Source organism: Hevea brasiliensis, chromosome 12 (genome assembly GCF_030052815.1).
Source record: "Hevea brasiliensis isolate MT/VB/25A 57/8 chromosome 12, ASM3005281v1, whole genome shotgun sequence".
Taxonomy (NCBI): domain Eukaryota; kingdom Viridiplantae; phylum Streptophyta; class Magnoliopsida; order Malpighiales; family Euphorbiaceae; genus Hevea; species Hevea brasiliensis.
Window position 1 is genome coordinate 29,691,561 of NC_079504.1, and position 22,811 is coordinate 29,714,371.

General features: G+C 29.3%; 3 protein-coding genes across 3 annotated transcripts in view; all 3 read right to left on the minus strand.

Moving 5' to 3' along the window:
- The window catches only part of LOC110659161 (disease resistance protein RPV1), a 94,310-nt gene that overhangs the window by 20,760 nt on the left and 50,739 nt on the right, over nucleotides 1-22,811 (minus strand).
- Nucleotides 1,216-8,396, minus strand: LOC131171164 (disease resistance protein RPV1-like). The gene is made up of 3 exons (XM_058130632.1): nucleotides 8,102-8,396; nucleotides 6,379-7,297; nucleotides 1,216-2,987 (listed from the first exon to the last, which is right to left on the minus strand). Exons 1-3 carry the CDS (start codon nucleotides 8,165-8,167, stop codon nucleotides 1,216-1,218), a joined length of 2,757 nt encoding a protein of 918 aa, XP_057986615.1. The 5' UTR covers nucleotides 8,168-8,396.
- On the minus strand, nucleotides 8,509-12,218 carry LOC131171389 (disease resistance protein RPV1-like). Its single transcript, XM_058131429.1, has 2 exons — nucleotides 11,695-12,218; nucleotides 8,509-9,581 (listed from the first exon to the last, which is right to left on the minus strand). Exons 1-2 carry the CDS (start codon nucleotides 12,177-12,179, stop codon nucleotides 8,627-8,629), a joined length of 1,440 nt encoding a protein of 479 aa, XP_057987412.1. The 5' UTR covers nucleotides 12,180-12,218; the 3' UTR covers nucleotides 8,509-8,626.

Consider the following 22,811-nt stretch of genomic DNA (forward strand, 5'->3'; position numbering starts at 1 on the left):
ATCTTTTCTATATTACTTGTACGACCCGTGCACTTGCGGTTGGGCCACATCAAAGATCCCAATAATTTTAATTGTTTCCAAAGTGTAATAAAAAAAAATAAAAAAGACCCAGAATTTATGATTTGTAAATATTAATTCAATTGTTTAATTATTGTTATTATAAATTATGCACCACTAAGCGTTATGCTTAGCGCGTTGGTTTTCCATCGCGTAGGTACTGAAGATCAGCAGTCGCCACAGTAGTATTTGGACAGAGTTCTGACCAGATCTGCCACCGATCAGAGTCACCTCACCAGTCTTTTGTATTTTGGTAGGGCCCATATGTAGACTAGTATTTTGGTTCATTATGTCTAGTCATGATGTAATTACTAGTTTATGATGTATTTTATTTTGGACTTGAAATGAAAACTTATAATTTATTATCTATGAATTTCAATATGAATGCAATAGATGACACTTCATTTTGAGATCTCATAAATAGTTGCGAATGATATGATAAAAGAGAATATGATATGGAAATATGTGAGATGACTATGAATATGTTAACAGGTGATAGTGGAACCCGCCAGATGCTAATAAAACAGAGGAGGATCTGTTCGGGTTTCCACAAAAATAAGATATAAAAAAAAAAATTCTACACTTAAATTACCTGATTTAAAGGACATTAAAATTTACAATAGACATGACAAGACAAGATAGGGTGCTCCAACACCGAATGTGGCACTTCTTGCTCGGCTATACAATAGACGGGTAAGGGGCGTCACAAGGGTTGGTATCGGAAACGACTCTAGAAACGTACTGGCGAGATGGAGAAGGCCGAGGTTGGCGTAGAGTGAGTCTGGAAGACGCCGCTGAAGTCGCGAGAGATGGGCTAGTGAGACTCGCAGATTAGAAAGTTGATGCCCAAAGCAAATGAGACTCGACAGATCAGATAGTTGATGTCCAGATTTGGAAGACATCGACGCAGCTTGCTGGTGGTGATAGGGGCAAAAGAGCCAATACCAGAATAAAATCAATTTGGTTTAATTTTTCGATTTAAACCGAAGAATCTCATTCAAATTTCAAATCATCATTAATAGCATTTTAATTAGATTAGATATGTAAGAGTTTGAATGCCAAAACATTTTCATATACCAAAATATCAAAAGGATATAAAAATATAAAAATGGATGTGACTTACAGGAAAAGAGAGCCGCAAGCCTTAGTTCTCCACAATTAGTAGGGACGGATTTCAAAGAAATTTGTAGAATTTGGGAGCAAATTCACATGAAGAACTTGAAGGAACCATAGTAGCGTCATAGTTAATCCCATCCTGAGTATTTGGAAATTTTTCCTTAATCTTTTAGGGTGTGTTTCCACCTCCTGGTTGCCATTGATATTACTGGAGTAGAAGTCTTCCCTGCTTCTCTTATTGTTGGCATTTGTTGTTTCTTTGAATTGCTCCAGAAAATTGGCTTCTCTGCATATGTAAGGATTGCATTTGTTTAGCTCAACTTTGTCACATAACAAGTGGAATCCAAACCTTTTCACTTCCCACTTTGTCATATAGTCGGTGTCCATAATGTCGGGGTAGAGGTAGAATGATGCCTCGTTCTCCATGTCACAATTTTGTTTGAGCCAATCTAAATAGGAAATGTCACGGCCGTCGTACCAAAAGAACACATGATCTGATTCTATGGTATTTTCCAAACAGAAATATTCACTTGTAAAACTGGCCTCTCTGTAGCCATTATTGTTTTTGAAACTGCTTTGACATATTAAGTGTAAATCACGCACACGAAAACCAGGATCCTTGAATTCTATAATAGCACAAAAAACAAAACCCAAGAACATATTATTGAAGCAACCAGGAGGGAAGAAAGTTGCCATTGAATTTCCCGGGCCTTCACAGCTCAACCACTCAGGAATTTTGCCTCCAGGTAAACCAACATAAAAATAAGGATAAAATGCTCCAACACATCTAGCAATGGCTAATTCTTTAATTCTCCGGAGAGCATCTGCCATAATGGTGCCACGTGCATTTTGGTCCAAATTTAGGCAATTACAAAAATTCAATTCATAACCATATTCCCTGCATTCTTCACGATATTTTATTGGTGCAATATATGAAGTTGATACTGACTTTTGGAGTCTATTGCAGGACTTTTGGAGTCTGTTGCAGTCCTTTAAACTCAGTCGTCTTAATGATGACAAAGAGGCAGTGTCAGGGGGAATTTCTACAAGTGCAGTGCCATCTATATATGGCCCTTTTAAAGAGCATAAACCATATAAAGGAGGCAATTTCTCCAGATTTGAACAGCTACTGAGAAATAGTCTCTCAAGACATTTCAATTGACAAATGCTGTTTGGGAGGCTCTTGAGCTTTTTACATCCGTTCAAACACAAACTAAAAAGTGAAGAGAGACAACCAATTGATGACGGCAATTCTTCTATTGGAGTATCACTTAGAGACAGTACTTCTAATGATGACAAAGAAACAATGTCAGGGGGAATTTCTACAAGTGCAGTGCCATCTAGAAATAGCTTCTTTAAGGAGCATAAACCATATAAAGGAGGCAATTTCTCTAGATTTGAACAGCCACTGAGAAATAGTCTCTCAAGACATTTCAATTGACAAATGCTGTTTGGGAGACTCTTGAACTTTTTACATCCGTTCAAACACAAACTAAAAAGTGAAGAGAGACAACCAATTGATGATGGCAATTCTTCTATTGGAGTATCACTTAGAGACAGTAATTCTAATGATGACAAATAAACAATGTCAGGGGGAATTTCTACAAGTGCAGTGCCATCTAGAAATAGCTTCTTTAAGGAGCATAAACCATATAAAAGAGGCAATTTCTCTAGATTTGAACAGCCACTGAGAAATAGTCTCTCAAGACATTTCAATTGACAAATGCTGTTTGGGAGACTCTTAAGCTTTTTACATCCGTTAAAACACAAACTAAAAAGTGAAGAGAGACAACCAATTGATGACGACAATTCTTCTATTGGAGTATCACTTAATAATGACAAAGAAACAATGTCAGGGGGAATTTCTACAAGTGCAGTGTGACGCCCCTTACCCGTCTACCGTATAGCCGAGCAAGAAGTGCCACATTCGGTGCCGGAGCACCCTATCTTGTTTTATCATATCTATTGTAAACTTTTGATGTCATTTAAAACATGTATTCTATGTGTAGAAATTTTTTTTTTTTTTTATATATCTTATTTCTGTGGAGACCCGGACAGAGCCTCCCTTATTTTATTAGCATCTGGCGGATTCCACTAATCACCTGTTAACATGTCCATATTCATTTTACACATTTCCATATCATATTCTCATGTATCATATCATTTACAATTATTTATGAGATCTCAAAATGAAGTATTATCTATTGCATTCATATAGAAATTCATAGATAATAAATTACAAGTTTTCATTTCAATCTCAAAGTTTAATTACAAGTCCAAAATGAAATACATCATAAACTAGTAATTACATCATGACTAGACATAATGAACCAAAATACTAGTCTACACATGGGCCCTACCAAAATACAAAAGACTGATGAGGTGACTCTAATCGGTGGCAGATCTGGTCGGAACTCTATCCGAATACTACTGTGGCGGCTGCTGATCTTCAGTACCTACGCGATGGAAAACCAACGCGCTAAGCATAACGCTTAGTGGTGCATAATTTATAATAATAATAATTTAATAATTTGAAATAATATATGCAACTCATAATTTCTGGGTATTTTACATTTTTATTGCTCTTTGGAAATAATTAACATTATTGGGATCTTTTATGATTACTTATTGTATTTTAAGTCTTAATTATTATTATTTTTTTTTTTTTATCAGTGCCCAAGAAAACCTATAACAAATTATAAAAGCTGGATGTACGGGTGTATACTGGTTAGACAGCCATATGTCTATCCAAGATATCGTCATGTCAGCACGAGGCCGGTATCGGGCACAAGACCATTATCGAGCTTGTAAAGCCAGAAATAAAGTAGGCATATAGCCTGTAGAACAATCATACCAGACATATATTGTCAGTTCATGATTTTCTCGGTAAGCAGTACTGCTATCTGTAGTCCCTAATTGCTATACCAATTTATCCAACTAAATAAATAAGTCTAGGTATACTATGGGCAATTAAATATTTTTAATTAATTTAGCACTATTCACTATTACTATTATCTAGTACTGTTCATTGGTACCATAAATTTCATATTAATAGGACATTAGTCCTAATTTACATATTCATATCATTTTTAATATTAAATTTTCCTTATGAGTATTTTAATTATCCTATATAGCATTTTTTTTTTCCATGAACCTTTCTTTAGGTTCATGTTGATGTGTTATCTTTATCTAGAAATTTGACTAGGTTGGGATGTCTATTTAGTCACAATTCCTTCATAACAATTGCTCCTCTATGTTTAAACTTGAATTTCAGTTTTTGAATCACTGAGTTTGGGGTTATAGAACTCAAGTTATGGACAAAATACCAAAGGAATAGTATTTTGGGACATTTTCTGGGTTGGCAGTTTCAGTGACCCAACTTGTGCTAACCATTTGAATTGGTTAAAGGCAAAACTGGGTTAAGTGGTCTTCATGAAAAATGTAGCCCTATGTCTAAACTTTCCATGGTTAAAATTTTAGGTCAATTAGACCAGTATAGAGAGAGTTATGACCAAATGAACATGTACTGTTCATTTAGTCATTTTCTGGGTTGGCAGTTTCAGTGACCCAACTTGTGCTAACAATTTGAATTTGTTAAAGGCAAAACTGGGTTAAGTGGTCTTCATGAAAAATGTAGCCGTATGTCTAAACTTTCCATGGTTAAAATTTTAGGTCAATTGGACCAGTATAGAGAGAGTTATGACCAAATGAACACGTACTGTTCATTTGGTCATTTTCTGGGTTGGCAGTTTCAGTGACCCAACTTGTGCTAACAATTTGAATTTGTTAAAGGCAAAACTGGGTTAAGTGGTCCTCATGAAAAATGTAGCCCTATGTCTAAACTTTCCATGGTTAAAATTTTAGGTCAATTGGATCAGTATAGAGAGAGTTATGACCAAATGAACATGTACTGTTTATTTGGTCATTTTCTGGGTTGGGTTGCAGGGAAATCCAAATTTGGGCAGTATTTAGGTCAAGTTTTGGACAGAATTTGGGCATGGTTTCTTCATGGAAAATGGGCTATTTTGGGTCTAGTTTCACCTCCAATTGGCCTCATACCAATTGGGGTCACACAATTTTATTTATGGCCTAAAATGTACACTGCCCTCAATAAACACAACCTGCAGAAAATTGACACTTCCAAAACTCAACCTCCTCCAACTTCCTTACTTCAATTTGCATGCAATACACTTCTATAAGCAACAATCTCATCCCAATAGATCAATTTCAACATTTACACAAAATCTACAAGTCATGTACACAAACCCTAATTTCCAAGTTTCAAACTCAATTAATTCAATCCCTTTTCACTTCTCATACATATAATCATATCAATCATCATCTCTAAACTCATTTACATTATTTGAAATAAAGCCCAATACATTTCATGGCTGCCAAAATTTGGGGACATCATGGGTTCATGAATTTCTTGTTAATTTCTTGAAATTTCCACTTATCTCAAGTCACTTTCAAGTATTAAAAGAAGAATGAAGGGAGAAAAGCACTAACCTTTTTGGGTGTCTTACCAAACTTCAATTTCTCTTCTTCAAATGGGTATCTAAAGCTTCCTTATGGTGTAGGGAGTAATTTTTGTAAAGGGAGCTATGAGTTTTGGTGTGTGGAAGCTTGGAAAATCAAGCTTGAAAGCTTGACAAAAATGGTGGAGAGGGAGCACAAGGGTGGACGGCAAGAGAGAGGGAGAGTGGGGAAGAAGATGGAGAGAAAAGTAGGTGGGTTTTGTCTCTTGTGCTTTATATATTTATTTTTTATTGTACTTAATTTTGTTTTAAATTTTCATAAGCTTATTTTTCTTTTCTTTAAATGCCATAAGTCTTTTTATTTTCCTTTCTTTTCTTTTCTTTCCTTTTCTTTTCTTGCTCTTTCCATTTTCCAAATTCAAATTCATAAAATTAATTTATGTTAATTATTCTATTTCCAAATTTTAATTTGACATTTAAGTCAAAATTCACCTCTAGGGGTAAAATGACCAAAATGCCTTTCATGGTGCTCATCGGATTATTTTTATTTTTTTATACCAATTAATAAATTCTCTAAATTTTATTTTATTTCTCAAAATTTTTCCTATATTTTTTTAATATTTATTTCATTAATTTATGCCTCCTCACTATAGTTTAAGTGTAGTTCCATACATCCTGACTGTCCGAACAGACATTAGTCGTCGGAACAATAAAATGTACGGACTACCTACGGTGAGGGCGTTACATGCAGTGCCACCTAGAAGTAACTGCTTTAAAGAGCATAAACCATATAAAGGAGGCAATTTCTCTAGATTTGAACAGCCACTGAGAAATAGTCTCTCAAGACATTTCAATTGACAAATGCTGTTTGAGAGACTCTTGAGCTTTTTACATCTCTGCAAACGCAAACTAACAAGTGAAGTGAGACAACCAATTGATGACGGCAATTCTTCCATTGGAGTATCACTTAGAGACAGTAATTCTAATGATGACAAAGAAACAATGTCAGGGGGAATTTCTACAAGTGCAGTGCCATCTAGATATAGATATCGTAAAGAGAGTAAACCATATAAGGGAGGCAATTTCTCAAGATTTGAACAGCCATGGAGACACAGAATCTCAAGGCGTTTCAATTCGCAAGTGCTATTTGGGAGACCGTTGAGCATTTTACATCCTCTCAAATCTAACTCAACAATACCATTATTTGATGAGGGCAATACTTCTGAACTTTCCATAATCTGCGGAGCCATGATGAGATTTGGGCAGAAACTGATATCAAGTCTCATAAAAGTATTGCAATATATAATTCTTGGAAGACTTCTAAGGTTTTCGCAATGGGCAATATGTAAGACTAAAAGATTGTCAAGAAATTGGATAGATGACGGAGACCACTCTTTCACTCCGGAATAACGTAGATATAAATATTTTATGCCTCTCGGAATTTGTGGAAGACTTCTCAACTTTTTGCACCCATTTAGAGAAAGAGAACGGAGTCTTTTCAGGCAATGAATGGATGATGGAATCTCAATCAAACTCTTACAACCATCAAAATTTATCTCTTCCAGGTTTGTCATCATAGAAAAATCAGGAACTATTTTCAGATGCTTGGAGCGAGTAAGATCAAGAGATTTTAAGTTTGGGAAACACTGCATAACACAAATACACGAAATAATTTTTAACTATAAATTCTCAGAAAGCCCATATATAGACAGTCAGTGGCATGCAAGGAGGGGCAGCTCATAATTTTTTTATCATTCATAATAACATAAAAATCCTATATCATTTATTCCTATCCATTTGTCATATTTTTCATAATTTTAATATGCACTTTCAAAGTAAAATTTATCTTTAGTTAATATGAAATTATTTATTTTTATTATATTTTTTAGACTATATAGGTGGCAACAATACATTAATTTAATGTTAGAAAACATTTTCATATTTGTAAATGAATTTTTTCTAAATAAAAAAAGTGTTATGTTTAAAAGCTCAGTTAGATCTAATTTTTTTATAATAATAATAATAATAATAATTATTATTATTATTATTATTATTATTATTATTATTATGTGCAAAGATAAATATGTTCCTTTATATTTTTCAATTAAATTAATTATTTTATATAAACATATTTTTCCTTTAAAGCCTAAATCTAACACCGTGGACATTCTTATACATACTAAGTTTTGGATTAGATTAGAATTGTAGTTGAGAAACTTTCTAATAATTAAATTAAATCATTAGCCCTTCTAAATCATATGATATGATCAGCCCTTTACTAAAGGAAAAAAAAAAGAAGAAATTATATTAACCATATATGGTATGAGTATGTAGGACTTGTTAACAAAAATTTTACTCAATAATATACAATTATGACTATAATATAGTTAATTGATGAAATTATAAAGGGAAAAAATGAAAACAAAGACAGATATTTATGTAAAGCTTACCGTAGATCCATTCCAGAGCTCTTCAACTTTGCTACATGGCATGATGAGGTGGACAAGGTTTTCCATGGAAAATTTAATGGCAAAGACTTGAAAGGGTATTTTTCCCAATGAAGTAAACTCAACTTCTTAGGAAGACTTTTTAGATAATTTGATTGAAATCTGAATTCAGTAAAATTTGAGCGATCCCTGTAAAATTTTAGCAATCTCAAGTTGGGCATTCGTGAGAAGACTGAATCATTCGAATGTACCCTTCTAATTTCAGACAGGTTCAAAAGTAGGCCTTCAACTGCTTCATTCGCCTAACAATCAATATCACAGAGAAAGAGGAAGTTATATATCAATACTTTGCAAAGAAATACTTTTGTCATTTCTTTTAAATGATATCATAATGTTTTACATATATATACCTTAATATTAGTTGAGGTCAACATATCACAGATGTCATTAGAATTGCATAATATGATACCCTTCCGCCGAGCAATATCTTGACCCATTTCCGCTATCAGATCGTGCATCTCTAACATGTCATCCACAATAGTTACCGAGACACCTATCCATTAGACGAATTATTCCCCAATGTGTATGAAAATCACAACCAAGTATATCTTCTACCATGCTTTTGTGATCTCTATTGAAGAAACAAGCAATATATAAAAATATTTTCTTCTCCATTTCATCTAAATCATTATAACTTATTTCTAAGACTTTCATAATCTTGCAGTCAGGAAATCTCTTCAGTTTAGTCAATGCACTTTCCCATTCTTCAGGAGTCTTTTTGCACAAATAGGAACCCAAAACTTTGAGAGCTAATGGAACACCTTTACAATAAGTTTGTACCCTTTGACACAACTCCATGTATTCCACCGGAGGATGCTTTTGTTTGAAGGCTTTCATACTTAACAGCTGATGAGCATCACCATAATTCATTCCCTTAACCTCATATACTTCTTCAGCACTGCTAAGGACTTGTTTGTCTCTACTTACTAAAATGATTCTACTTCCCAGCCCAAAACAATCATCATCATTTATAGCTAAAGCTTCTAGTTGCTCTGGATCATTAATATCATCAAGAACAGCTAGAACTTTCTTCCTATTAAGTGAATCCTTAATGAAAGTGGGTACCACACTGACCATTTCTATATTTCTAATTTCAATCGCCAAGAGTTCCGAAAAAAAGCTTTTTCTTAAATCAACTAGCCCATATTTTTCTGATTTTTCCCTAACATTGCGAAGAAAGCAAAAGCAATCAAATTGATTACATATTCGACTAAATAGAATTTCAGCTATGGTGGTCTTTCCAATACCACCCATTCCCCAAATTCCAATTACCCGAATGTTTGTTGGCTCAATACATAACAATGACATAATTTTATCAACATGTGAATCAATCCCAACTAAGCCAGTAGAAGCAGTAAACGAGATGGGATACAATTTCTTCAGAATGTGATCAGCGACTTCTTCACATAGTTGGGATTCAGGCCTAAAACAATAAGATGAACAGACAATGTAACAAGTCCATGATAATAAATAAAAGAATAGAGAAAGAACATATACAATTTTAACAACTTGATATATAATTTTAATATATGCATGAGTATAGATTAAAACTACAGGTCATGTATCATTTCATACAAATACAAAAGTAGAGGAAATAAATGTATTAACAAATATTTTTAAAGTAAGGTTTTTATTATCAAATACTTCCCAGAAATTAAGGTTTTAATTGTCAAGTCCTTTCCAGAAATTGAGTGAAGTTTTTATTATCATTTTGGCATTTTAAGTTCTTGGCTGGAAAGTTTAAAGGTTCCATAATTAGTTTTATTATACAGGTGCAGAGCTAAAAACAGTTGGAATCCCATCAACATCAGAGGGGCTTACGCGAAAGAACCAATCGCCTCATTAATTAAGAAATATTTAAATTTTCTCTCATGGGGACAACTTTTGTAGTATAAAATTAAAAAAATAGAAATAATTTCACTGGATACAAAATAGAAATAATTTAACTGGATACTAGAAAGAGAAGGTGGGTTCATAAATCTGATGTCTCCATTGTATATCTTTTGTGGCAGTTGTAGAGTCCTCTATAATTTGAGATTTTAATTATAAGATCTTAAACTCAAGTAACTATAATCTATAGTTAATTAATTATGCACCATATATTGTTCTATCACCATTAAGTATGCAGTTGTGGAGTCCTTCATTTGTTAATTAAGTTCTCACTAGGGGATATAATTACAAAAAGTTAATGATTAATTTAGACGGTAGAAACGAAATTAAACCTTAAAAAAGTAGAGATTGATTTTATATTTTTATTTTCAATAAAATAGAATTTAAATATTTTATAAAATTATTAAATTTTTAAAATATAATTTATTAATAAAAATAAATTTTTATGTAAATTATTATTTAAAATATATAAAATAAAATAGGTTCAAGTATTTTTTGGATAATAATAATCGAATTTATGATAAGTTCAAGTAGTTGTTAATACATTTTAATCAAGTTTAAAATGGATTCGGGTTTTGAAAATATTAATTAGATTTGAATAAGATGATTTTCTCGATAGTCTAATTGCCGGTGACGGAGGGTGGGAATTCAAAGTAGGGGGGTTATTTTTTTTATTAAATGGGGTGTCCAATTAATTGAAATTGTTATTAATTTAAAAATATAATACATGTTTAATATTATAAATTTTTGAACTTAAAATATATTAATAGCTTAAAATTAAAAAAAAATTTATCTAATTTATTTTATGGGTATGTTGAAATTTTAGTAATGAAAGATTCTAATAATAGTAATGAATTATGAATAAAAAGCTACTAAAGTTATTCAAATTGATAAAAAAAGATGATAAAAGATCTAATAATATTGTCTAATAATTTAAATTTTAAAGCATGAAATATTAATTATATTTATTAGAAAAGTAAAATGATAAAATTAATTAATGTTGAAGAAGATACCAAAAGATAATGATATTTGAGAATTTTTTAGCAAAAATATTTATGTTTCATATCATTCTTTTAATAAGAAAGCAAAGGATTTAGAGTTTCTTTTTTTTTTTAATTACTAATAAATTACTAAAAATGTTTAAATATTGGTCCATTGCTCCACCAAAATTGTTAAATAATAATAAAAAAAAAATACTAAATTTTTAAAAATTACTACACTTCTAAAAAATTTTAAAATTGTAAGGAGTCCAGTGCTCATCAAAATTTAATGGGCAACAATAATTTTTTTTTGTAAAATTACTATTACACCCTTCAAAATTTTTGTAGAAATGAGATGTATTGCAAATAATTAATCAAAGTCATACTGGTTATGAAGAATTACATGTTGCAATGTTTTTAAAATCAGATTGACAATTGAATCGATCTACTAACCATTTCACCGATTTGAAAGATTTAAGCAATTACATTAATTAAAAAAAAAACTGGTTAAAAATAATTTAAATTTTGAAAATTTTTATTTTTCTATTGATAATTAAAATAAATAAATTGAATTAGACCAAACCAGTTGCCCGGTCTAGTTCCCAATTTAAACAGTTCAAGCAGCCAGCCAGCCAGCCAGTTAAGTCCAATACTGAAAACAATTACCTGGAGTCGCTGGAAACCCATCCAGATAGATTGCCTGCTTCCATCAAAGCAGTGCGCCACTTCTCCACAACGTCTAAGCTGTGCTTTGAATTTTCTTTGACTTTCCCAAATGCTTCTCCAAATTTCCCAGTCTGTTTTCTAACATCGGAAGGATTTACACGGTAGAAAATGGGTAAAACCTTTCGCCCTAATTTTTTCTCGCAGTCAATTATCTTCACTAGTTCATCTAGGCACCACCGAGAGGATGCATAATTTTCTGAGAAAATTACTACAGAAATCTTGGATTCTTCAATCGCTTTCATGAGGGCTGGCGAGATCCCTTCTCCTCTTTCAAGAACATCGTCTATGAATGTTGTAATATTTTTCCGGCAAAGGGCAGCACAAAGATGACTAGTAAAATTGTGATGAGTTTCAATTCCCCTAAAGCTAAGGAAAACATCATAGGTAGTTTTACAGGAGATGGCTAAAGATGAAGTAGAAGCCATATTTGACAAGCTCGGTTTTGTTTGGTAGAAAAGAAAATAGAGGAATTGCAGTCAAGGATGGAAGAAAATAGAGGCACGACTTTTCTAAAGCAACCCTTCTTTAATTTATTGACTTGACTTCAGCTTTGCAGTCTTTTTGTCAATTAGTGAATTCCATTAAGTCAGTCTGTGCATGTAAAGGGCAATATTAGGTTTGAAAAAAACTCTTTTTGTTATTTACAAAAATACCGATAAAATATATTTATCATGATGTATATGTAAATTTATATTTATAAATTATTACCAATTCATATTATATCGTGGTTCGTAATTTTTAGTAACATAATTTACTTTGCTTTGTAATTTTAACAATGACAATATCATATTAATTTGTTATTAATAATTTTTAGTAAAATATATTTATTATTAAATTTATAAATAATTTTAATTTTAAGTATAAATTAAAATTTTAATATTAATGTAATAATAATTCTACTTATATAAAAATCTGATTATAATTTTTAATATAATAATTCTATAATCTTAGCCCTATTAATTTATTAAAAAAATTTTAATTTATTATAATAAAATTAATAAAAACCTTAAACACTAAATATGACTTTTACTATTTTATTTTATTAATTGTTCTAAATATTTACAAATTTATAATATAAAAAATAAAATTTATTTTAATTTTATATGTGTAGGAAGGAGGGAAGAATAATAGGATAAACAAAAACATCTTAACATAATTATAAAATTACTAGTATAAATTAACTTTTTAATTAACATAATTATAAAACTATTATTCAAATATTAACTATTTAATTAAATAAAAAATTTACATTTATATAAATAGATATGAAATTATAATCCTATTCATTAATAACTATTTTATTTGTTACAGATTTATAACTTTGTTGAAAAAAAATATTTGGAATGAATAAGCTTTAACTAGGCATTCAGAGAATTTAAATTTTTAATTTAATTCAAATATAACAACTACTTTATTAATTATAAATTTATAGCTATTTTTTGAAAAAAAAAATTATTGATACCGACAAAAATATATTTTTAACCAAATTTAAAATTTATATATATAAATTTTTTTAACTATTTTAATTTCAAAATAAAATATTTTTATATTTTTAATTATTTTCAGCTATAATAAATTTAAAAAATAATTTTATTGAAAAAATAACAAAATTATTAGAATATCATTTGAATTTTGACTAATTTAATTAGACAGAATAAAACTAACACTAATTTTATAATCTTGATAAAATTTATAAAATTAAAATTTAAATAAAATTAAAAAATTTCTTAAAATTTTTTTATTTATTAGTCCTATTTTCAAATAAATTATTTTTTATCAATAAAATATTTTAATTTATAAATTTATAAAAATTAAAAATACTATTCATAAAAATCATTTGGACTTTATATAAAATAAATTTTGATTTCTGCATTAAAAGATAATAAAATATCATAATACCAAATATTAATGCTCATTTACTTTAAAATTTTGTCTATTTAAATAAGTTTTATATTATCATCTAATTATTTAAATATATAAGTATTTAAAGTTGTATTAAAGAATAAAATTAATATATAATGTATAAGTATAACAATATATTCTTAAATTATATAATTTAAGTTTTCACCAAAATATTTATGATATATACTTCTTTGTTATAAAATTTCAATTTATTAAAATTTTTAAATAATGTTATATAAAATTATATATAAAAATAATACAAATATAAAAATATGAATAGAAAGATTTATGATTTGATAAAAAAATTATATATAGCTAAAAAAAATTGAGAGCAAAAAGTTTTGTACTAATAAGATGGATATTTTAATTGAATTTTTTTTTGTAAATTATTCATTCAAATAGAAGCTTTAAAAAAAATTTAGTACACATAAACGTGAAAAGAAAGGAGAACAAATGGCAATATGGCACATCAGGATAATATATTTACATATATTCATGCAAATAAAGTGAAAATTAAAAAAATATATTTTTTTTTTAAAAAAAATAAATCATAAAAAATAGATTATAAATAAATAATATATTTTACATGAAAGTAAATATGATTTTTTTATTTCTTCTTAAAGTTTTATAAAAGAACCTATATTCTAGTCTTACAAAAAGACTTACATTTCTGCTCTAATTTTTGGTTTCCTTTGTAGAGTCTTACAAAAGGACCTATATGCCTCTCTAATTTCTTGATTCTTTCTTGGTTTCTTACAAAAGAACATACAATCCCTTCTAATTTTTTAGTTCGTTCTTGGAAGCTTAAAAAAATCTACACTCATTCTCTAATTTCTTAATTCCTTGTTAAGTCTTACAAAACAACTTATACTCTAATTTATTGGTTTCTTGTTAGACTCTTAGAGCAAGAATGTAAAATGAATGCAAATAGGCGATGAATCTTTACAGAAGATTGCATTATCAATGCAATTAAAAAATTTAAAATGTAATCAATGGTATTAAAATTATTATTTTAATATTATAAGTTCTTTAATTTAAATTTGAATGAAAATAAATAAAAAATTAATAATTAAATTTAACAATATTTTATGTATTTGAGGGAGCTTGGAATTGTAATTTGTTAGTTGTATATAAAAATAAAAAAAAATGATCATTTATTAAAAAAAAAAAAGAAACGAGACTTTCTCCTAATGATGGTAAATTAGGTTACTCGCAAAAATCATCTGAACTCGATTAACATTTTTAAAACTCTAAATTATCTCAAACGTAATTAAAATCTATTTTCAACTATCTGAATATGTCCCAAACTTGATTATTACTCAAAAAATATCCAAATGTTATATAAAAATTATTTTTTATTAATAATTTATATTTTAAAATAGTAATAATTTCATAAAATATTTAAATTCTATTTTATTTAAAATAAAATGTATAAAAATTTATAAATATTATTATAAAAATATATATTTTATATTTAAATCAGTATTTATGTAAATGAATTCAGGTAATAGATACCTAACATATAAAATTTTAATCCAATCTAAATGTGTCACATGTATTAATTTTCAAATCTAAATTTATTTCAAATTCAATTATATATTATTAAATTTATTCTATTAGATTTTATTCAAAAGAAATATCCACAAAAATTTGATAAATTGCCATCCCTGAATTATCTGCATATATTCTTCATTTTTTTTTTCTACCTTCTTTTAAATACGAAAAAAAAGGTAAATATAAGAGAGGCCTAAAGACTTTTTAAGTTATAATTATTGACTATTGCTTACAGGAAGTTTCAACGAGAATGATATATATAAATGCGGAATACTGACACAAACAGAGAATTAGAATTTGTCAAAGTTTCCCTCACAAGGACAACTCTTGTAGAAGAATCAAATTAAAAAAAAAAATAAAAATAAAAAATAAAAATACTTTAACTGATAGGACTTGGCATGATTCCTAAAGTTCCGAATCAAATGAGAACCTATACCGAAACTTAAAACAAAAAAGTTCATTATCATAAAAAGCAAATTATATCAAAATGAACTTGTATTATTGTATTTATTATTTTAGTTTGATTTTAATTCTTTATCAAGAATCAAACTAGAATCCAACTAAAGAATTTATTTATATAATTTTTAATATTTTTTAAATATATTTTATAGTTAAAGAAACTGCAATGGACCCATCATTTTCTACTCTTGCTCTTTCACCTGATGGAGCAGAGCATTTTTGGAGTGTGCGCATGTGATATATATATATATATATATATATATATATATATATATATATATATATATATATATATATATATATATATATATATATATATATATATATATATATATTAATGCAAACGGTATCAAAAGGAAAGTGAGAGGAAATTGGGAGGCACTACTTTTCTAAAGTATATGAGAGAGTTATTGCTTCTTTTAATGTAGACGGTGATAAGAGGAAGGTGAGAGGAAATTAGGAGGCACTACTTTTCTAAAAAATATAAGAGAGTTATTGCTTCTTTTAATGCAAATGGGATCAAGAGGAAAGTGAGAGGAAACTGGGAGGCACTACTTTTCTAAAGTATGTAAAAGAGTTATTACTTCTTTTAATGCAGACGGGATCAAAAGAAAAATGAGAGGAAACTGAGAGGCACTACTTTTCTAAAGTATGTAAGAGAGTTATTGCTTCTTTTAATGCAGACAGGATCAAGAGGAAACTGAGAGGAAACTGGGAGGTACTATTTTTCTAAAGTATACAAGAGAGTTATTACTTCTTTTAATGCAGACGACATCAAGAGGAAAGTGAGAAGAAAGTGGGAGGCACTACTTTTCTAAAGTATATAAGAGAGTTAAAGTGAGAGAAAACTGGGAGGTACTACTTTTCTAAAGTATATAAGAGAGTTATTGCTTCTTTTAATGAAAATGGGATCAAGAGAAAAGTGAGAGGAAACTGGGAGGCACTACTTTTCTAAAGTATATAAAAGAGTTATTACTTCTTTTAATGCAGACGGAATAAAAGGAAAAAGAGAGGAAACTGAGAGGCACTACTTTTCTAAAGTATGTAAGAGAGTTATTGCTTCTTTTAATGCAGACGGGATCAAGAGGAAACTGAGAGGAAACTGGGAGGTACTATTTTTCTAAAGTATACAAGAGAGTTATTACTTCTTTTAATGCAGACGACATCAAGAGGAAAGTGAGAGGAAAGTGGGAGGCACTACTTTTCTAAAGTATATAAGAGAGTTAAAGTGAGAGAAAACTGAGAGGTACTACTTTTCTAAAGTATATAAGAGAGTTATTGCTTCTTTTAATGAAAATGGGATCAAGAGGAAAGTGAGAGGAAACTGGGAGACACTACTTTTTTAAAGTATATAAGAGAGCTATTGCTTCATTTAATGCAAATGGGATCAAGAGGAAAGTGAGAGGAAACTGGAAGGCACTACTTTTCTAAAGCATATAAGAGAGTTATTGCTTCTTTTAATGCAGACTTGATCAAGAGGAAAGTGAGAGAATACTGGGGGGTACTACTTTTCTAAAGTATATAAAAGAGTTATTACTTCTTTTAATGCAGACAGGATCAAGAGAAAAGTGAGAGGAAACTAGGAGGTACTACTTTTCTAAAGTATATAAGAGAGCTATTGCTTCTTTTAATGCAAATGGGATCAAGAGGAAAGTGAGAGGAAACCGGAAGGCATTACTTTTCTAAAGTATATAAGAGAGTTATTGCTTCTTTTAATGTAGACGGGATCAAGAGGAAAGTGAGAAGAAACTGGGAGACACTACTTTTCTAATGTATATAAGAGAGTTATCGCTTCTTTTAATGCAGATAGGATCAAGAGAAAAGTGAAAGGAAACTGGGAGGCATTACATTTCTAAAGTAACTCTTCATTAATTTATTGACTCAACTTCAGCTTTGTAGTCTTTTGTCAATTAGTCAATTCCATTAAGTTAGCGTGTGTATGTGAAGGGGAATATTAGGTTTGAAAAAAAAAACCCTTTTTATTATTTGTAAAAATATCTATAAAAATACATTTATCAAGATATATATATATATTATTACTAATTCATATTATGGTTAATAATTTTTAGTAATATAATTTACTTTGCTTATAATTTAGTAATGGCAATATCTTATTAATTTGTTACTAATAATTTTTAGTAAAATATATTCATTGTTAAATTTATAAATAATTTTAATTACAAATATAAATTAAAATTTTAATATTAATGTAATAATAATTCTGCTTATACAAAAAAATCTTATTATAATTTCTAACATAATAATTCTATAATCTTAACACTATTAATTCATTAAAAAATTATTTAATTTATTATAATAAAATTAATAAAAACCTTAAACACTAAATCTAACTTTTACTAATTTATTTTATTAATTGTTCTAAATATTTACAAACTTATAATATGAAAAAAATTATTTTAATTATATATGTGAAGGAGGGAGGGAAGAATAATAGGATAAACAAAAAAATCTTAACATAATTATAAAATTATTATTCAAAGATTAACTATTTAATTAAATAAAAAAATTTACATTTATATAAATAGATATGAAATTATAATCCTATTCATTAACAACTATTTTATTTATTACAAATTTATAACTTTGTTACAAATTTAAATATATTTTATATTTAAATAAGTATTTATATAAACGAATTCGAGTAATAGATATTTTGTAACACCCTAGGCAAATCCCACATCGGCAAAACACGGGAGAGATGCTGGGTTTATAAGTTGGTGGTTCGTAACCCCTATTGACGCGTTTTAAAACCGTGAGGGCTTCGGCCCAGAGCGGACAATATCACTAGTGGGCCGGGCCGTTAAATTTGTGGTATCAGAGCCGCTCCGCGTGCAACCTTGAATGATGGTGGGGCAAACCTCAGCGAGGACGCTGAGTCCCATAAGGGGGGTGGATTGTAACACCCTAGGCAAATCCCACATCGGCAAAACACGGGAGAGATGCTGGGTTTATAAGTTGGTGGTTCGTAACCCCTATTGACGCGTTTTAAAACCGTGAGGGCTTCGGCCCAGAGCGGACAATATCACTAGGGTGTTACAATCCACCCCCCTTATGGGACTCAGCGTCCTCGCTGAGGTTTGCCCCACCATCGTTCAAGGTTGCACGCGGAGCGGCTCTGATACCACAAATGTAACGGCCCGGCCCACTAGTGATATTGTCCGCTCTGGGCCGAAGCCCTCATGGTTTTAAAACGCGTCAATAGGGGTTACGAACCACCAACTTATAAACCCAGCATCTCTCCCGTGTTTTGCCGATGTGGGATTTGCCTAGGGTGTTACATATTTAACATGTAAAATTTAAACCCAACCTGAACGCATCATGTAACACCCCTATTTGCATAGCCTGATACATTTTACTGTTCTGGTGATCGGTGTAGGTCCGGACAATTAAGAGGATTAGAACCACATCTAAGACACCTAGATAAACCCTGAAAGCAAATAATTAGTAATTGCCAGATAATTAACTATAAGTAAGAAAAACAGAACATAAAAAGTTAAATGAGCTGGGAGTCACAGCGATGGGTGACCTTCCCGGGAAGTGACTGCGAGATAATAGATACCTAACATATAAAATTTTAATCCAATCTAAATGCGTCACATGTATTAATTTTCAAATCTAAATTTATTTCAAATTCAATTATATATTATTAAATTTATTCTATTAGATTTTGTTAAAAAGAAATATCCACAAAAATTTGACAAATTGCCATCCCTGAATTATTTGCATATATTCTTCAGATATTTTTTTCTACTTTCTTTTAAATACGAACAAAAAAAAGGTAAATATAAGAGAGGCCTAAAGACTTTTTAAGTTATAATTATTGACTATAGCTTACAGGAAGTTTCAATGAGAATGATATATATAAATGCGGAGGCTGACACAAACAGAGAATTAGAATTTGTCAAATTTTCCCTCCTAAGGACAACTCTTGTAGAAGAATCAAATTAAAAAAAAAAATAAAAATACTTTAACTGATAGGACTTGGCACGATTCCTAAATTTCTGAATCAAATGAAAAACTATACCAAAACTTAAAACAAAAAAGTTCATTACTATAAAAAGCAAATTATATCAAAATGAACTTGTATTATTGTATTTATTATTTTAGTTTGATTTTAATTGTTTATCAAGAATCAAACTAGAATCGAACTAAAGAATTTATTTATATAATTTTTAATATTTTTTAAATATATTTTATAGTTAAAGAAACTACAATGGACCCATCATTTTCTACTCTTGCTCTTTCACCTGATGGAGCAGAGCATTTTTGGAGTGTGCGCATGTGATATATATATACATGTATATATATATATATACATGTATATGTATCTATATATATATACATGTATATGCATCTATATACATGTACATATATATACATATATATACATGTATATATATATATGTATATGTATGTATGTATATTAATGCAAACGGGATCAAAAGGAAAGTGAGAGGAAATTGGGAGGCACTACTTTTCTAAAGTATATGAGAGAGTTATTGCTTCTTTTAATGTAGACGGTGATAAGAGGAAGGTGAGAGGAAATTGGGAGGCACTACTTTTCTAAAGAATATAAGAGAGTTATTGCTTCTTTTAATGCAAATGGGATCAAGAGGAAAGTGAGAGGAAACTGGGAGGCACTACTTTTCTAAAGTATATAAAAGAGTTATTACTTCTTTTAATGTAGACGGGATCAAAAGAAAAATGAGAGGAAACTGAGAGGCACTACTTTTCTAAAGTATGTAAGAGAGTTATTTCTTCTTTTAATGCAGACGGGATCAAGAGGAAACTGAGAGGAAACTGGGAGGTACTATTTTTCTAAAGTATACAAGAGAGTTATTACTTCTTTTAATGCAGATGACATCAAGAGAAAAGTGAGAGGAAAGTGGGAGGCACTACTTTTCTAAAGTATATAAGAGAGTTAAAGTGAGAAAAAACTGGGAGGTACTACTTTTCTAAAATATATAAGAGAGTTATTGCTTCTTTTAATGAAAATGGGATCAAGAGGAAAGTGAGAGGAAACTAGGAGACACTGCTTTTTTTAAAGTATATAAGAGAGCTATTGCTTCATTTAATGCAAATGGGATCAAGAGGAAAGTGAGAGGAAACTGTGAGGCACTACTTTTCTAAAGCATATAAGAGAGTTATTACTTCTTTTAATGCAGACTTGATCAAGAGGAAAGTGAGAGAATACTGGGAGGTACTACTTTTCTTAAGTATATAAAAGAGTTATTACTTCTTCTAATGCAGACAGGATCAAGAGGAAAGTGAGAGGAAACTATGAGGTACTACTTTTCTAAAGTATATAAGAGAGCTATTGCTTCTTTTAATGCAAATGGGATCAAGAGGAAAGTGAGAGGAAACCGGAAGGCATTACTTTTCTAAAGTATATAAGAGAGTTATTGCTTCTTTTAATGTAGACGGGATCAAGAGGACAGTGAGAAGAAATTGGGAGACACTACTTTTCTAATGTATATAAGAGAGTTATCGCTTCTTTTAATGCAGATAGGATCAAGAGAAAAGTGAAAGGAAACTGGGAGGCACTACATTTCTAACGCAACTCTTCATTATTTTATTGACTCAACTTCAGCTTTGTAGTCAATTCCATTAAGTTAGCGTGCGCATGTGAAGGGGAATATTAGGTTTGAAAAAAAAAACCCTTTTTATTATTTGTAAAAATATCTATAAAAATATATTTATCAAGGTATATATATATATATATATATATATATATATATATATATATATATATATATATATATATATATATATATAATATTATTACTAATTCATATTATATTGTGGTTAATAATATTTTGTAATATAATTTACTTTGCTTGTAATTTAGTAATGACAATATCTTATTAATTTGTTACTAATAATTTTTAGTAAAATATATTCATTGTTAAATTTATAAATAATTTTAATTTCAAATATAAATTAAAAATTTAATATTAATGTAATAATAATTCTACTTATACAAAAAAAATCTTATTATAATTACTAACAAAATAATTCTATAATCTTAACCCTATTAATTCATTAAAAAATTATTTAATTTATTATAATAAAATTAATAAACACCTTAAACACTAAATCTAACTTTTACTAATTTATTTTATTAATTGTTCTAAATATTTACAAACTTATAATATAAAAAAAAATTATTTTAATTATATATGTGCAGGAAGGAGGGAAGAATAATAGGATAAACAAAAAAATCTTAACATAATTATAAAATTACTAGTATAAATTAACTGTTTAATTAACATAATTATAAAATTATTATTCAAAGATTAACTATTTAATTAAATAAAAAAAATTACATTTATATAAATAGATATGAAATTATAATCCTATTCATTAACAACTATTTTATTTATTACAAATTTATAACTTTGTTATAAATTTAAATATATTTTATATTTAAATAAGTATTTATATAAACGAATTCGAGTAATAGATATTTAACATGTAAAATTCAAACCCAACCCGAACGCATCATGTAACACCCATATTTGCATAGTCTAGTACATTTTACTGTTCCGATAATCGGTGTCGGTCCGGACAATTAAGGGGATTAGAACCACATCTAAGACACCTAGATAAACTCTGAACGTAAATAATTAGTAATTGCCAGATAATTAATTATAAGTAAGAAAAACAGAACATAAATAATTAAATGAGCCGGCCGAGAGTCACAGCGATTAGTGACCTTCCCGGGAAGTGACTGCGAGGTCAGCCTTAACTCAAATTTCGAATCAGAAAATGTGACGTCGTGGTCCTTAGGACTATTGCGAACACAGTGGAAAAGAGAAAATCACTGAAGAGAATTGTTAAGCAGGTCAAATAATTAGGTCAGGGATCCAAAAGAAATATCGAATAATGTTCAAACCGGATTAAACCGATGAGGGGCGATTTAGTCAATTCACCCCTAGAGCTGACTTCTGACCTAATTGTCCAATAAAATCGGCGAAAAGAAAAATTTGGAATCGGGAATTAAATTAAAGAAATAAGGAAAAATAATTGAAAAAGAAAAAGAAAAGAAAACTTTATTTACTTCATGCTTATCTCACAAATATGACATCATAAATGGATTTTCTTATTTCCCACCAATTTTG